Source organism: Rhinoraja longicauda, chromosome 15, assembly GCF_053455715.1.
Source record: "Rhinoraja longicauda isolate Sanriku21f chromosome 15, sRhiLon1.1, whole genome shotgun sequence".
Lineage (NCBI taxonomy): Eukaryota > Metazoa > Chordata > Chondrichthyes > Rajiformes > Arhynchobatidae > Rhinoraja > Rhinoraja longicauda.
Genome location: NC_135967.1, coordinates 46793849 through 46812536, shown reverse-complemented (window position 1 = coordinate 46812536; position 18688 = coordinate 46793849). Strand labels below are relative to the sequence as shown.

At 44.0% G+C, this 18688-nt stretch overlaps 1 protein-coding gene across 10 annotated transcripts in view; it reads left to right on the top strand.

Annotated features, from left to right (window-relative positions):
- hdx (highly divergent homeobox) overlaps positions 1–18688 on the top strand; it is a 96729-nt gene that overhangs the window by 44280 nt on the left and 33761 nt on the right. For 4 of the 10 annotated variants that reach the window (XM_078412046.1, XM_078412047.1, XM_078412044.1 and 1 more), the window contains 3 exons: positions 1310–2404; positions 4958–5011; positions 8093–8278. In XM_078412046.1, the coding sequence (XP_078268172.1) occupies positions 1310–2404; positions 4958–5011; positions 8093–8278 (1335 nt within the window). The remainder of the gene's footprint in view (positions 1–1309; positions 2405–4957; positions 5012–8092; positions 8279–18688) is intronic. The other 6 variants (XM_078412053.1, XM_078412050.1, XM_078412049.1 and 3 more) reach the window with 3 other exon arrangements.

Here is an 18688-nt window from a genome sequence, read left to right as displayed (position 1 = left end):
AGGATGTGCTGGCTCTAGAGAGGATCCAGCCGAGGTTTACGAGAATGATCCCAGGAATGAGTGGGTTAAGCTACGATGAAAGTTTGTCGGCACTGGGCCTGTACTCGCTGGAGTTTAGAAGAATGAGGGGGGGGGGGGGGATCTCATTGAAACATACAGAATAGTAAAAGGCTTGGATAGAGTGGATGTGGAGAGGATGTTTCCACGAGTGAGAGAGTCTAGGACGAGAGGTCATAGCCTCAGAATTAAAGGACGTTCCTTTAGGAAGATGAGGAGGAATTTCTGTAGTTGGAGGGTGGTAAATCTGTGGAATTCTTTCCCACAGAAGGATGCAGAGGCCAAGTCAGTGGATATATTTAAAGCAGGGTTAGATAGATTCTTGATTAGTACGGGTGTCAGGGGTTATGGGGAGAAGGCAGGAGAATGGGGTTGGGAGGGAGAGATAGATCAGCCATGATTGAATGGCAGAGTAGACTTGATGGGCCGAATGGCCCAATCCTGTTCCTAACACTTACGACCTCATGACCTAATCCTTCCACCACCTCCATCGCAGCTCCTAGCATTGCACACAAAATTCTAGATAGAAAATTTGAGGTGCAGTCAGTAGCTTCAGTCATTTGATGCCAGTGATTTAAGGTGCACCGACCACTGATTTGCCAAACTGTGTTACAATTTTATATTTTCTGGGTCGCTTGGATAATTTAACCAACACGTTTCATTCACCAGTTTTTCTTTGAAAGTCTGTTATGAGTCAACCTATCTTGTTGCAATTGTGCATGTAAATTGCTAAAATCTTTATCTTACATTGTGAGCTTTTGACTCTGGTAAACATTTAAATCAATTGAGGATAATTGTACATATGATGGGATTTTTGTAAAATAAAGTGATATTGATTGTTAAAAAAGTAACAAGATCAATAATGTAATGTGTTTATTTTGTTACATTTGTTCTGTTATTTTCAGCAGGTTCCACTGATTTTTTTAAAAGCCAAAAGGTGGTGAATCTGTGGAATTCTTTGCCACAGAAGGCTGTGGAGCCCAGTCAATGGGTATTTTTGAAGGCAGAGATAGATAGATTCTTGATTAGTGCGGGTGTCAGGGGTTATGGGGAGAAGGCAGGAGAATGGGGTTAGGAGGGAGAGATAGATCTGCCATGATTGAATGGCGGAGTAGACTTGATGGGCCGATTGGCCTAATTCTGCTCCTATCATTTATGAACTTATGGAATTTGAAGTTTTTCATTTAAGTTTGTTCTTAATTTATTGAATGTTAAATTTATAAACTTTTGCCCAATTACATCTGTTTTGCAGACTTGGATTGGGAATAAAAGAAGGAAATTGAACTCTACAAAGTACAGTTTGGATGATGCACCTCTCACACAGGGGTCAGCGAGTAATGGTATGGTGGCAAAATCTGAGACTCCTGTGAAAAATATCGGCCTTGTCTCTCCATCCCAGTGCCAGCAAACTATTCTCACATCACCGTGCAGAAACGTAATGGTAACTGGTGTGTTCAATTCCACTCATTCTGCAAGTAGACAAGGGTTGTCTCACCAGAAGGATGGATACAGGTGCGATGTTTCCACGCTCGCACCCAGGCCAACCGGGCGGAACGTCGCGGAGATGGAATTACAGCACGTCTCCGGTCAAAGACAACCTGTCGCTAAAAACCCCACAACGCCTGGGTCGAGACCGTTAAACCTCCACAGTCCCTCTAACGCCATGTACGTGGCCAGTGCAAAAAATTACAGTCCTGTTTATGTGCAGTCTGAAGTAAACAGAGCACAGACAGCAACGACAAAGTCGCTCGCAGGATGGCCAAAGCAGTTTAACTCAACCATCGGGGAGTGTCCTCGGAAACTCAGTTCTGAGCCTCCTTTCTCAAGAAGTATGCCCATCTGTGTTTCTGATGCGAAGGCTGCAAGGAATCCAGGAGACCCCGGTGTCAGCTCTCTACAGATTCGCGATGTCTACTCGCTGGCGGGGAACGAGCACTCCCCAAAAAACAGAAGCGACTATGCATTTCGGAACTCCTGCCAGATGGATAGTGGGTGCTTTTCTATTGCCATGGAAACTGGAGATGTTGATGAGTACGCCAGGGAGGAGGAGCTTGCGTCAATGAGCTCGGAGATGAAGAACGCCAGAGTTTCTGAACTAAATACGTCAAAGGAAATGGAGTGCTCGAATACACCTGTGGTGACGCCGGCGAGGCATGTTAGCTCCGGTTCATTACAGGCCGGAGCAAGGGATGCGTCTGGAAGTGTATTCTACACCGGTGGGGAATTCAGGGCGCCAGGGACAGCATTGACCCTGTACAACAATTCCAATTCATCAGAGGACGCGTTGAATCACCGCCTTCCATCAACTAGAAACCAAAGACCAACTCCCACTCAAGGAAACTATCAGGTACCTATTTGTCTTTTTCTGAAGAACGATCCCGACCCGAAACGTTACCGATCCATGTTCTCCAGAGATGCTGCCTGACCTGCTGAGTTACTCCAGTACTTTCTGTCCTTTTTTTCTCCTTTTTAGTTCTGTTTGGTAATTGTTCCAGTTGTTTAAACGCAGGAATTGTGACAAGTTCCATATATCCTACGTAGCACAAACCAGGGTTATCAAGTCCAGTCAGGGTGAGTTTATTGTCATATACACAAGTGCAGTGAGGTGCAGGGGTAATGAAAATCTGCATGCAGCAGCTTCGCAGGCACAACATACAAAGGCATAGGTTTAGTTTAGTTTAGCGATACAGCGCGAAAACAAGCCCATCGGCCCACCAGGTCCGAGCCAACCAGCGATCCCCGCCATTAACACTATCCTACACTAGGAACAATTTTTTAAACATTTATACCAAGCCAATTAACTTCTAAACCTGTACGTCTTTGGAGTGTGGGAGGAAACAAATGTTCTTGGAGAAAATCCACGCAGGTCGTGAAGCGAACTGTCTCCGTACAGACAGCACCCGTAGTCAGGATGGAACGGCACCGTAAACGCTGTACTGCCGCAGCTATACCGCGCTGCGCGCCCATGCCGCCCGCGCCCTCTACATAAATCACTTAGAAATTCGGCAAGTCAGTGAAATGAAAAAGACTGCAGAAAACAAGGCATTTGCACAAAACACAATTGGAAAACGTCCATTGTAATTCAAAAGGTGGGCCATGGTGTTACTGAGGTTGGATTTGGGTCGTGCGGTTGACCAGTGGTCCTTATGACTCATGAACTACGCTTTTCTTTTTGCAAAATAATATTTATGTGACATTACTTCTGGGATGAATCGTTAAGTTCAGAAATAAAAGTATAAAATGCTGCAGATTGCCACATCTGTGGGAAGGGAGGCAACGTTAATGTTTGAGGTTGATGACTCCGTGCGGATGTGCACGTTGGCCTCAGATGTGCATATCCAACAGTCGAATGCAGGCCAAGTATGCAGCATAATTATGGTAGTACATATAGAACCTTAAAGCGTGGAGCAGAGACCTTTGTGATGATGATGACGATGATTTATTGTCACCTGTACCTAGCTAGGCACAGTGAAAATCTTTGTTTTTGCATGCAAAGTACACAAATGTTACAAGAAGTGCTCATCACTCCTTTCCCAGCCCCCACCTTGCCCCCCCTCCAGGTCCCCCTTAATTCTTGGCGGCCCCCCTCCGTTGTCCTATGGGGTGCCTGTGCTTGTTCTTTGAAAGTGCAATTTTGTTTGGTTCAATACAAAATTATTTTTACCTTGGACATTTAAAACTTGTTTTAGTTATCTTCTCAGCAAGAACAGCTAGTTTGGGAAACTTCTTAGTATAAGAAAATAACTGCAGATGCTGGTACAAATCGAAGGTATTTATTCACAAAATGTTGGAGTAACTCAGCAGGTCAGGCAGCATCTCGGGAGAGAAGGAATGGGCGACGTTTCGGGTCAAGACCCTTCTTCAGTCTGAAGAAGGGTCTTGACCCGAAACGTCGCCCGTTCCTTCTCTCCCGAGATGCTGCCTGACCTGCTGAGTTACTCCAGCATTATGGGAAACTTCTTAAATGCTTAGTTCTCTTAAATGCTGTTTCCCTCTTATCCGGTTGAATGGCTGTTTGCCCGGATGTTCGTAGTTTGAAATGTACCATTAGATCTGAAACCTGTTCCATGGCAGCATTTTAGGTCCTTTTAATTAGCACTTGTGTGGTTCATAAACATTTGGGGATCAGGGCAAAGCCAAATGTATTGTGTGAAAAACAAACCTGATCTACAAATGGCAAAGGGTGATGTTTTGGAACGAGACCCTTCATCGGAGGGCTGATGAAGGGTCTCGACCCGACACGTCACCTATACCTTTTCTCCAGAGATGCTGCCTGACCCGCTAAGTTACTCCAGCATTTTGTGTCTATCTTCAGTGTAAACCAGCATCTAATGTTCCTTCTTGCAAACCTTGACTATACACTTGGACTAAAATACCTCTCTCTCATTTTAAGGAAGAAAATATAGGAGAAAACACCTCTTGAAATGTATGTTGGCGGGAGGACCTGTTCCGTACACCTGTCTTATCTCTGCTCAAATAAACATCAAAAATAACTGATGGCCATTCATACTTCCGGACATAATTGGAAATGAGCAGAGAGTATTGTAGCACCATAGTGCTTAATAACAACCATTTGTTTTGTACATCTAAATCAACCATAAATGAACAGAAATAAGTATTCAGAAATGGATCCCAAATCTGTAATGGATTAACACCCCGAAGATAATTGTCAGAGATACATTAACATAGATTTTAGTTAATACAGCATCCATACTCTCAATCTTATTTTAAACCCCAAGTCCTTTCATGAGGAAAATGCTGGTAAACCTCTCATAATACTTTCATCATGCCGATATTGGTTGATCTACTCAACGTTTTGGATGATAGGGAGTAGGCTCTCGTTGATGCTCTTCTCCTTGCGTGCTGCTTTTGATTTCTCCGTTAATATTTCCTGCTCTAGGTGTCGGGAACTCTTCCATTGCCTTGTCTAACTGGAAACTCAAGGAAAAGAATAGTAAGTATTTTCTGTGGATCCTGACACTCATTTTCAAAGCATGATGGCTGTTAAACTGCACAGTACTACCACCTTCTCTCTATTTTATATGACCCCCCCCCCATGAGGTACGTTCAATGAAGGTGGCTCACTAGTTTGTAACTCTGTAAATAAATCCACTGAAATATAATTGGATAAGGAAATTGAGGGAAGAGAACGGGCGGCGGAGTGGACCAGCGATAGAGTTGCTGCCTCACAGCGCCAAAGACCCTGGGTTCCTTCCTGACTACGGGTGCTGTCTGTACGGAGTTTGTACGTTCTCCCCGTGACCTGCGTGGGTTTTCTCTGGGATCTCCGGCTTCTTCACATGTAGGCTAATTGGCTTGGTATAATTGTACATTGTCCCTAGTGTGTAGGATAGTGTTAGTGTGCGGGTGATCGCTGGTCGGCATGGACTTGGTGGGCCGAAGGGCCTGTTTCCACACTGTATCTCTAAACGAAACTAAAGATCCTTTTAGGTTATTGAAACTCTTCCAATTCTCCCATCACTGTGCCCAGCCGTGCTTTATTCAGACCAAGTGCAATTGTCTCAATCTTGGTTTGATTAACAAATTATTTCATTCCTTTTTTACTCTCTTATTTTGTTGATGAACTTTACATTCTTGCTACGTTCCATGTGCATCCTCTGCCTTGCACTGAAGGCAATGATCTGGATTTGCCTGTCCCATATTCCATGCTCTTCAGTGAGGCCTCACATCCTCTATTTAAAATCCCATCAAATTGAAACTTTGTTTTACATCAAGCAATGCAGAGCTAAGATTAATGAAGGTCGGGTGTAATTTGGATTTGAATAATAGTGGGAACAGGCGGAATGATCTTTTCATGTTGACTCGATGTTGTTGTATTGGAACGGTTTGTTTTACGGCTTAGGAAATAATCAATCTAATGGGAACCATTGAGTCAAGAAGATAAATTTAGGAAAACAGTTTGATATTTTCAAATGTGTAAATGACATTTTATGGATAATATTCAAAAACAGTTCAAGTTTGAGCTATTTTTGATGCCTTCATCTTTCTGCGGATTTGTGAACCCATTGGCTATCAGCTGTGAAAAGCATGGATAAAATCCTTCACATTGTAGTCCAGCTCCTTATACAGTCCAACACAGCGAGCAGCTAGTTGCCTCACAGTGCCAGAGACAAGCATTCACTCCTAACCGGGAGCTTGCACCTTCTCCAGACTCACGACAGTGTGGTTATTTGTCACACACACCCCATATGAACTGGAACAAATAAATTATTTCTTGTTGCAGCTTTGTAGATAAACTAGATGTAACAACAACAGCAACAACAATAAATGTGCAATAAATTATCACCTATTCCAAGTAAATCAGACCATGATAGTGCAAAAACCAATGTAGATCGAGGAACCATAGTAATGCACAATGCAAGGTGATTTGGTAGGATTGTGGTTAGGGTTGTACAGAATAGTTTGCAAACCTGATAAATGAGGGAGGAAACTATTCTTGAACCTGGAGCTAATGGTTTTGAGGCTTCTGTATCATCTTCCCAATGGTAGCAGTGAGGAGAGATTGTTGCCAGGGTGGGGTGCGGTTTGATGTTGTTGAGGCAGTGCTTCCTGTAGCTCCTTTCGATGGCGGGGAGGTCAATACCTGTGATGGACCAGGCAACGTTCACTTCTTCCCGTAACCTCCTTTGTTCTTGAGCGTCCACATTTCGGAACCATGCAACCAGTCAGTATGTTCTGCACCCTACATATGTAGAAGTTCGATAGAGTATTCGGTGACCTGCATCGGTAGACTTTCTTTGCGATTGCATCAATGTGCTGGGCACAGGACAGATCATCAGAAGTGTGTACCACTAGGAACCTGAAGCTATTGACTCTCTCCTGCCAATGAGAATAGATGCAAGCTCCCTTAGCTCCATTACTGAAGTCAACAACCAGCACCTTGGTCTTGCTAATGTCTCGACCTGAAACGTCACCCATTCCTTCTCTCCTGAGATGCTGCCTGACCCGCTGAGTTACTCCAGCATTTTGTGTCTACCTGCTGATGAGGTAGTTGTGAATCCAGTTGTTTAGGGGAGAGCAGAGATCTAGTTTTGTGAGTTTGATGATGAGTTTGGGAACTATGATGGTATTCAACACTGATCTGTTGACGAACAACAGCCTGAACTATGTGGTGCTATGGTCCAGCCTAGAGTGGAGAGCCATCAAGATCACATCTGCTGTTGATCTGTTGTGGTGGTAGACAAATTGGCTTGAGTCCAGATCATTGCCGAGGCAAGTGTTGATTTGCATCATAACCAACCTCTCGAAACACATCATTGCGATGGATCTGAGTGCTACAGTCAGTGGTTGTTGAGGCATGTCAACCTGGTCTTCTTAGGCACGGATTTTATGATTTCAAGCAGGTTGGGACATCAGACCACAGTGGTGAGAGCTCGAAAATGTTTCCAAAAATGCCAGCTAGTTGATCCGCGCAGGTTTTGAGTAAAGAAAGTGGCTAGGTACACCATCGGGGCTGGACACTTTCTGAGGTCACACCCTCAAAAAGGATCTTCTTACTTCAGCCTCAGAGACTGAGATCACAGACATCGATGGATGTGGGGGCCTGTGAATGTATATCATTGTTCCCCCTTCGGAAACAAGCATAGAAAGGATTGATCTTGGCTGGGAGTGATACTTCTCTGTTGCGTGAGCTACCTGATTTCACTGTAAAGGAAGTTCTGGCATGCAAGCCCTGCCAAGGTCGCCAAGCATGTGTCTGTACCTCCAGTTTAGTCTGGAGGTGTCTCTTTGCATTCGCAATGGCCTTCTGGAGTTTGTACCTGGACTTATCGTTCGACTTCAGATCTCCTGACTTGAATGCAGCAGTTCTGGTCCTCAGTAGATTGTGGATCTTATGGGTCATCCAAGGCTTCTAGCTGAGGAACACTGAGATAGTCTTGGTAGGAGCACACTCCCCCACACATTTCCTTATGAAGTCAGTAACTACTGTAGCAGGTTCGTTCAGTTCCGATGCCGAGTCCTTGAACATCATCCAATCTACCGAGTCCAAGCAGTTGCTCCTTTGCCTTCCCAGGCCAGCTCTGAACAATCCTCTTCACTGGTGCTGCACACTGCAGTCATTGCCCATGAGGAAGAAGAAGGAACGTGGGCAGGTAGTCCGATTTTCCAAAGTACGGGTGATGGATGGAGTGATGCGATGGGTGGGTTTCCACTGGATGCTCCAGGTTCCTCCCACAACCCAAAGACGTGTGAGTTGCAGGTAAATTGGCTGCTGTAAATTACACCTGGTATTCGGTGAGTGGTGGAATCTGGAACGCGTTGATGGGGAAAGAAAGAGAATAAAAATGGGATTCATGTAGGATTAATGGAAATGGGTGTTCTATAGGCCAAGGCCGATGACAAATATTCCATGTTAATAATATTTTGTTTAAGTACATGAATAGGATAGGTTTAGAGGGATATGAGCCAAACGCAGGCAGGTGAGACTAGTGTAGATGGGGCATGTTGTTCACAAGCTCACAAGTTATAGGAGTAGAATTAGGCCATCGAGTCTACTCTGCCATTCAATCATGGCTGATCTCTGCCTCCTAATCCCATTTTCCTGCCTTCTCCCCATAACCCTTGACACCCGTTCTAATCAAGAATTTGTCTATCTCTGCTTTATATGTTGTTTGGTGTGTGCAAGTTGGGCTGATAGGCCTGTTTCCACGCTGTATGTCTCTATGGCTCTCTATCTTTTTGGTAATTGTACAAAAGCTATTCATGAATTCTAAATTCTTTTTAGAACGCTAAAACTCCTAGTTGCTCTATGATCCATATTTATTCGTCATAGTTTGACGATTTGGGTATTTTTCCAGCCAAGCGCACACTTTGTGAGTTTGTTCTTCGTTATGATTTTCCTACTATCCATGTTTTATGCAAATCTTCATTGAACATTGTGGATCTATAATTGCTGCTAATTTCAGAAGTTAGAGGCCGTTTCCAAACTTCTTATGAACTTCTGTCCTGATTTCACAGCAGGGTAAGTTCTTCTGCTGACAACAATCTCCAGTGTCCGTTCTTTCGGAATGTATACCTTTACGTGTCCTAAGTTATGATATAGTATTTGTGGATGCATTGTTTGATGGGTTGTTAAGTATATTCAGTAGCAACCTGTACACAAAAAAAAAATATATATATTTTTAAATATGTAAAAGTAAAAGAGAGTAATTAAATGAATTGGCATATCTAGTGTCGGTGGGAGATAGACATAAAAAGCTAGAGTAATTCAGCAGGTAAGACAGCATCCCTGGAGAAAATGAATAGGTGACGTCTCGGGTCGAGACCCTTCAGATTGAGAGTCAGGAGAGAGGGAGTCAAGGGAGAGGGAGAGATATAAAAATGTAAGGCGTGAAAACAGCAGATCAAAATAGATAATGATATGGAAATTTAGAATGGTTTATTGTTAACTGAGGGAAAGGTGACATGGAGGCGTACAATCAGTAAAATCAATCAGAAGAACAGTGGCACATGTTGGTCGGTGTGGGCACTAGTGTAGATGGTACATGTTGGTCGGTGTGGGCACTAGTGTAGACGGGACATGTTGGTCGGTGTGGGCACTAGTAGATGGTACATGTTGGTCGGTGTGGGCACTAGTGTAGATGGAACATGTTGGTCAGTGTGGGCACTAGTGTAGATGGTACATGTTGGTCGGTGTGGGCACTAGTGTAGATGGTACATGTTGGTCGGTGTGGGCACTAGGGTAGATGGGACATGTTGGTCGGTGTGGGCACTAGTGTAGATGGCACATGTTGGTCAGTGTAGGCACTATATGGGACATTGGTCGGTGTGGGCACTAGTGTAGATGGGACATTGGTCGGTGTGGGCACTAGACGGGACATGTTGGTCGGTGTGGGCAGTAATGTAGATGGGGCATGTTGGTCAGTGTAGGCACTAGTGTAGATGGGACATGTTGGTCGGTGTGGGCACTAGTGTAGATGGGGCATGTTGGTCGGTGTGGGTACTAGTGTAGATGGGACATGTTGGTCAGTGTAGGCACTAGTGTAGATGTGACATGTTGGTCGGTGTGGGCACTAGTGTAGACGGGACATGTTGGATGGTGTGGGCAGTAGTGTAGATGGCACATGTTGGTCGGTGTGGCACTAGATGGGACATTGGTCGGTGTGGGCAGTAGTGTAGATGGTACATGTTGGGCGGTGTGGGCACTAGATGGGACATTGGTCGGTGTGGGCAGTAGTGTAGATGGGACATTGGTCGGTATGGGCACTAGTGTAGATGGGACATGTTGGGCGGTGTGGGCACTAGTGTAGATGGGACATGTTGGGCGGTGTGGGGACTAGTGTAGATGGGACATGTTGGGCGGTGTGGGCACTAGTGTAGATGGCACAAGTTGGTCGGTGTGGCACTAGATGGGACATTGGTCGGTGTGGGCACTAGTGTAGAGGGGACATGTTGGATGGTGTGGGCACTAGTGTAGATGGGACATGTTGGATGGTGTGGGCACTAGTGTAGATGGCACATGTTGGATGGTGTGGGCACTAGTGTAGAGGGGACATGTTGGTCGGTGTGGCACTAGATGGGACATTGGTCGGTGTGGGCACTACTGTAGATGGGACATGTTGGATGGTGTGGGCAGTAGTGTTAATGGGACATGTTGGTCGGTGTGGGCACTACTATAGATGGGACATGTTGGTCGGTATGGGCACTAGTGTAGATGGGACATGTTGGGCGGTGTGGGCACTACTGTAGATGGGACATGTTGGTTGGTATGGGCAAGTTGGACCGCAGGGCCTGTTTCCACGCTGTATGACTATGACGCTGTGTCTGTGAAAGGGACAGATTCGGGGCCAGATGGTCTTTCCTGCTCTGCAAGTCTGCAAGTTACGTGTTTTCTTCCCAGTGGCTTCATCGCTAATGCTGCACCCTACGCGAGTACATGGATAGGAAAGATTTAGCGGGATATGGGGCAAATACAGGCAAATGGGACGAGCTCAGTTATAAAACTAGGAGGCTATGAACAAGTTGAGCTGAAGGGCCTGATTCCAAGCTGTAAGACTCCATGACTCTATAGACTTCAAATTATGGATCCCTCTCTTGCATGAGTCTGAGAACATTAATGCTTCCTCTTCATCTTCCACAGACTTGCCTCCTCAGGAAATTAATTTCAAAGTCTTTAATGCCTGCAGGGTCTTTATTCTGAATGAATACCAGTCGTGTCTTCTAACTTTTATCATAAGGTCATAAGTGATAGGAGCAGAATTAGGCCATTTGGCCCATCAAGTCTACTCTGCCATTCAATCATGGCAGATCTATCTCTTCCTCCTAACCCCATTCTCCTGCCTTTTCCCCATAACTCTTGGCACCCATACTAATCAAGAATCTATCTATCTCTGCCTTAAAAATATCCATTGACTTGGCCTCCACTGCCTTCTGTGGCAAAGAATTCCACAGATTCACCACCCTCACTCAAGAAACTTCCTCTTCATCTTCTTAAAGGAACATCCTTTAATTCTGAGGCTATGACCTCTGGTCCTGGACTCTCCCACAAGTGGAAACATCCTCTCCACATCCACTCTATCCAGGCCTTTCACTTTTCGGTAAGTTTCAAAGTCCCCCCCTCATCCTTCTAAACTCCAGCGAGTACAGGCCCAGTGCTGTCAAACGCTCATCATGTGTTAACCCACTCATTCCTGGGATCATTCTTGTAAACCTCCCCTGGACCCTCTCCAGCGGCAGCACATCCTTCCTCAGTTATGGTGCCCAAAAATGTTTCTCTCGCATATTGGCCCTCTTCGTGTTACTGTGTTATTATTAATGTCCAAACCTTTTGACGTGAGTTGTTGTCTTCTGAACTATCACAGATGTTTCTGTGCAGTTAGGGTTTGCCATGTGATTTAGCTCAACATTTATGTCAAGAATATTGGGACTACAATAGCCACATTGTACTTACATGCCATTTCACAAGCTCAGCAAATAATTCTTATGAAAATTCGTCTGTGTCCAACTGCCTGGACCTTGAACCTAGGATAACTTCTAATGGCAGGAAAAGCGCAGCTGGAATATGAAGGCTCCTTAATTCTTTGTATCCAATTGATTTTAAACTTGATCAAGTGCTAGCTTTTGGAAAAATAGCAGCTGAAACAAGCCTGTACTCTCATCAAGTCGAGGCCTGCAACATTTTTAAGAATGAGTTTTCAGATACACCGTTTAAAACTTGGTAGCCAAGCTCCATCTTGTGGCCATTGTGTGAAGGAGATTTCAGCGTACAAAATTGTGATTAAAATGAGAAATGTTGGAAATATTCCCCCTTTCACCTGATGAAAAGCTGTCGAACTGAAACGTTAACGCTCTTTCCCGCTCCAGAGTACCTCCCCAGATCCCCTGTGTTGGATGGACTTTGCTCCTGATTTGTAATACCAGATTCAGTGGTCATCTTTGTGTGAAACCACAGGAGATGGACAAGGTCTTCAATGCAGATCTTCATCAGTATTTACCATGGGAAAAGTCACAGAACTAGGAAATTCAAGGAGGAGGAAAGTGTTGTCCTGAAACATATGAACATTAAAGAGGTTGTGCTGGCAGTGTTGAAGTACAAACAGTGGATAGTTCCCCAGGGCCTGACCTTGTGTATTTTCATTAAATTCTGTCCCTTCATGATTTACAACTTGGTATTTTGCTTTATCCTTGAATATTTGCATGAACTCAAAAACCTTCACCTCTAAATCCCTCACCACCCCTTCCCTCCCTCTCTTGGATTGCTGTCACATCTTGTTTTTGCAGTCCCAGTTATACTTAAACCTGGTGCTGGACAGGTGACGTTGCATTTGGAATCCTGGACTTGATGCAGATAACCCTTTCGACTCTCAGCTCTTGAGCTTTATTTCTGCCCACTCCCTCCACATTGCCCCTCTTGAAAGGTCTTGCACATGTTGCAGTTATACTGACTACCCTCGCAACAGCTTCTGTTCACAACCCGAGTCCACATACCTGTTGGACACGGCCAGTGACTAAGATTTGTGCATGACTACAGTGGGACCCCATACCTATCTGCATTGCAGACACAATTGCCAGTTACTAACACCCAGAACAGTCGTTAGCTTGATCCAAAACAGATTGATAATCGTGGGCAACACTGCCATCTAGATCAAGCAGTCCAGGAAACTCTAAAGAAGGGTCTCGACCCGAAACGTCACCCATTCCTTCTCTCCAGAGATGCTGCGTGTCCCACTGAGTTACTCCCACATTTTGTGTCTACCAGTCCAGGAAACTCATTCCTTCTTGATGCATTGCAAAGTACGTAGTACAATTTCAGATCAATGTAGTGGTAACGTTCTTGGAGGCTCCGGCAGAAGTCGCCAATGTGGTTAGACGCACAAGGCTGGAGTAACTCAGCGGGTCAGGCAGCATCTCGGGAGAGAAGAAATCGGTGACGTTTCGGGTCGAGACCCTTCTTCAGACTGATGTCAGGGGAGGGAGCGGGACAAAGATAGGACGTAGTTGGAGACAGTAAGACTAGTGGGAGACTAGTATCTCTACGACCACGTTTTAACCCAGGTATGTCAACTTTCCTAATGTGGTTGCTTTGACTGTTGCTCACCAACAACCTCCATCCTCTGTGCCTGCAACCTGTCTGCCAGCCCCCTCTAACCTTGAACAGTTTGCACTGCTTTATGGCACCCTGCTTTGGCAATAATATCACAAAAGACATCCCCTCAGTGTTTGAGGCAAAATGTCATTTTATGTTACAAAACAAAAACTCGTAGTCATTGATCTGTGCCTGTATAGTTCAATGGCTATGTATGGACCAAGCTAACTTCTATTCTCAGTTTGTCGTTCAATCTCCATTCTGTGGAACAAATAGATTTTCAAAAAATCACCTGTGTTGGAAGGAACTGCAGATGCTGGTTTACACCGAAGATGGATACAAAATGCTGGAGTAACTCAGCGGGACAGGCAGCATCCCTGGGGAGAAGGAATGGGTCTGAAGAAGGATCTCACCAAAATGTCAGCCATTCCTTAGACAATAGACAATAGACAAAGGAGTAGGCCATTCGGCCCTTCGAGCTAGCACCGCCATTCAACGTGATCATGGCTGATCATTCTCAATCAGTACCCCGCTCCTGCCTTCTCCCCATACCCCCTGACTCCGCTATCATTAAGAGCTTTATCTAACTCTCTCTTGAAAGCATCCAGAGAATTGGCCTCCACTGCCTTCTGAGACAGAGAATTCCACAGATTTACAACTCTCTCCTCGCCTGAGATGCTGCCTGTCCCGCTAGGTTACTCCAGCATTTTGTATCTATCTTCAAAAATCACCTTGTGGGTCTTTTCTGACATTGTTCACTGCTGGTATGGAATATAACTGTGAAGTGTCACAGATGCAATAAATCTCTGGTTTGGGCCAGATCTCTAAAGGCCATTATCCAAAGGTTTTCAGGAGGTGACTGTTAACTGCCAAATCCAGGTAAATGTCACGGTTTGTAAACCTCAAGGTTGCGAAGAATGAAAAAGCAGAACTTTAATTTAAGGGTCTCTGTGCAACCTCTGGGTACAGATAAGTCTCAGTCAATCAATTAATTGCTTTAAAAACCTATGCAACTTTCAATTTGTACACAGCAAGGATGCAGTACCCCAGTAAACATTTATCCTCCAATCAACCACAATATCACTGGGAATAAAGTATTGGAGTAACTGCAGGTCAGGCAGCATCTCTGGAGAACACGGGTAGGTGACGTTTCGAGTCGAGACCCATCTCCACTCTGAAGGTCTCGACCTGAAACGTCACCTATCCATGTTCTTCAGTTGCACTGCCTGACCTGCTGAATTACTCCAGTACTTTGTGTCCTTTTACATATTAACTATCATCTGCAGTTCCTTGTTTCAACAATTCCAGTGGTAATAATTGAAGGATATGTGTTGACCAGAGTACCACAAGAGTCTTCTCTGCCCTTCCTTGAACTACACAGGCACAAATTTGGTTATTTAAGCTGTTTGGAAAAACTGTACCCCTGACCACTATTATAATTGCATTGAATTATCTTCTGGACTGTGCATTGGATTAAGATCTGTAACCTTCAGGCTCGAAAGAAACCAGTACGCAGTGCCTAGATTTCCTTGTGTTTCGATAAATTAAAATTACGGTCTGAAAATGAAAATCATGATGGTGGAAAGCTCAAATAAAAACACCATGGATCAGACAACATCTGTGGATTATTTATCTCTCAACAGATATTTCCAGCAGCAGTTTTAGTTTTCATGTGGTCTGTTGTGTTACACTTGTGTTAAATCAAGTTCTTTACCTTCAGTCTGAATAATCACACGTGATACTGGATTAGCACATCAGATTTATTCCACCATGGGGTTCTTCCCGAGAAGATCTCCAGACACAACACTAGTGTCTGAAGAGATCTCAACTCAGGGGAGGGGAAGAACAACTTCTCCACGATTGTTTACTTTTTTATACAGAAAAAGAGAGGTGTGACAAAAAGAAATCAAGGACCAATTACACATCTAATACAAATCCCATGGTTACAGAGAAGACAAAATCATTGATACAGGTCACATGCTCAGAAACCAGACCATTAATATAAGTCACATGTTTTTAGAGAAACGCATCAATTTACCTAGAGTGGATTCAAAACTTTTCCTACTTTCACACGCACCCAAATAAGGAGTTGTTACTAAGAAAGAAACTTTCTTATCTCTATAGACGAGCAATCTCGTAGCTGCATGACCTTGCTTTACTGTTTCAATACACAGCACTCGCAGTCAGACAGAGAAGTGGGAGAGGACAATAGCCCATCTCTTCTGTACACTCCTTATCATTCGTAAAGGGACAAACACATTCTGTTCCCAAGGATAACATTTCTGCCACAAGCATCCATCTTACTGCTTTCCACTAAAATAAGCATTCATTTTATATTAGCTAAAACAACAAAAGAAACCATCTCTACTACAACAAAATATAATATCTCTAATTGACTATATCAGCTAATAGCATAGATTCTCACTTGGAGAGTTTTTAATCATGAAGGGTGGTAGAGTGGTGCAGCTGGCAGAGCTGCAGCCATAGTGCCAGGGACCCGGGTTCAATCCTGACTGTGGGTGATGTCTGTAGAGTTTGCACCTTCTCTCTGTGACCATCTGGATTTCCTTTTGAGTGCACCAGTTTCCAAAAACGTGTGGGTTTGTAAGTTAATTGGCTTCTACAAATTGCCCCGAGTGTGTAAGGAGTGGATGAGAAAGTGGGATAACATGGAACTAGTGTGAAAGGGTAATCTGTGGTCAATGTCGACTCAGTGATTTAACATCTCATTTGTGCAAGATTTGTGAAAGGTAATAGACTGGTATGTAGCCAAGCAGAGTTTATGTGTACAAGTCACAGGTACATCAGCACACTTTCAAAATGACTAAATCTTAATGCAACACTGGTATCGAAAAATCTTTAATCTAATAGCCGTTTGTACCAAAGATAGACATTTATGTCTTTAATGGTTTTTGACAAATTAATGACATATAAAATAAAAACAGGGAATGCTGGAAATACTCAGTAGGCCACATAGCAATTGTGGGGAAAGAAAAAGTTGATGTTTCATGTCAATGCCTTTCATCTGTTAAAGTTCGTCTTCTTCCCAGGTAGAGTACAAATTCAAGAATGATTAAAACTCGTGTGTTGCAGGTGTCCCTGACAAAGTGAGTCTTGGCCCACTGCACATTTACTATTATGATCAAGTCTGAAGAAGGGTCTCGACCCGAAACATCACCCATTTCTTATCTCCAGAGATGCTGCCTGTCCCACTGAGTTATCCCAGCTTTTTGTGTCTATCTTTGGTTTAAACCAGCATCTGCAGTTTCTTCCCAATATTATGATTTTCCATTTATCAGTATTTCCAACTTTCATCTTCGTATAACTAAATGTAATTTTTCTAAAGTGTAATTTAAATCTAGGCAGGTAATGTTGATGCTTCTTCAGGGAAGGGGATGGTGGTTGATGGGGAAATGTTCAATGAGGCAGGATTGAGACCTTTCGTTCCTATTCCTCTCATCCCAGTGTTATCCTTTACAGATCAGTGCAGGCCACACATCTCTTGTTGTCAAAGGAGTCAGTAACTGATTCCAGGCCACTTGTGCAGCAGCTAATTTGACACCCAGGAATAATATTAATAATCATGATCAACAGTGCAAAAGACATCTTGTGTGTTGAACTGAAGGTAAATAGAGCCTTGGTCCAGGATTTCACTCCCAAACAGCCTGGTAGCTGATTGCATCTCGTAAAAGTTGAAAACCTTTGTTGCACTATGTTAACTAACACAAGTCTAATCATTAACCGAAAGAAAGTTAAGTTGTTTTTCAAATTGTCACCCTTTTGAATCTATTGAAACAAATAAAATGATAGTCGGGTAACTACGAAACCCTTCCCCACTCCCTTTCCCTGCCCTCCTCTTAACCCTTCCTTCTCTTTCCCTTCCCCCTCTTTCCCCTCCCCCCTCTCCCCTTGCCCCACCTGGCATGTATTTCTGCTCTATTAAAATCTTACGGCTTTCATTTATCCACCGTAAGAGAAAAGTGACACTTTTAATCTTTTTTACTGATCTGCATGGTCTTATTTTGTTTACACCTCAGAATGTAATGTTGCATACAAATTACTCACTGTTCTGCCCTCCAGAAATAAATCCTGCTGACCCAGTCGCAGTCTTTATTAACCAGTATCAGATCCATCCTCTTGCTTGGAACCATCTCTTTCCACAGATACTGCCTGACCTGCTAAGTATTTCCCGCATTTTCTATTTTTTTTCCGTGTCGCTCATTTTGTTTCAAGTGGCAGGGTAAACACAAAATAAGAACATGAGATAAAGGACTAGGCCATTTGACCTTTTGAGTCTGGCCTCCTTTACTATGACATCAACATTCACGATGGCAAATGGATGAATTCCCAATCTCTCAATCTACCTCTGCAGCCCTTGCACTTTTTTTGTCATCTGCACTTTTTCCTGGAGCTGGAACATTATATTCTGTCGAAGGTAGACACAAAATGCTGGAGTAACTCAGCGTGTCAGGCAGCATCTCGGGAGAGAAGGAATGGGTGACGTTTCGGGTCGAGACCCTTCTTCAGACACATTATATTCTGTACTCTGTTTCCTTTTTCATTTACACTATCTGTTGTATTCGGGTCTGGTGTGGTTGGACTCATATTTGGTATGATTAGTCTGGATATTCACCATCCTCTCTGTGAAGCAATGTTTCCTTACCTTAATCAGTCTTAATCAGACTATCTATTGTACTGAGACTGGAACTCAGAGGGTCAGGCAGCATTTTGGAGGGATTGGACAGGTGACTTTTCGGGTCGGAACCCTTCTTCAGACCCTCCCCCCCAATCTGAAGAAGGGTCTCGACCCGAAACATCACCCATTCCTTCTCTCCAGAGATGCTGCCTGTCCCGCTGAGTTACTCCAGCTTTTTGTGTCTATCCTCCATAGGTGTTGTCTGACCCGCTGAATTCCTCCAATACTTAGAGTTTTGCTCAAGATTCCTACAACTGCAGTTCCTTGAGTCTCCAATCATGGAAACATTCCGGTTAAAGGCAGAACTGCTGCAAACAAATATGTCTGAATAGCCAAATACAACTCCGGTTTGTGTTCCGAATATGGAATCTTGCTTCTAAGTTCCCATT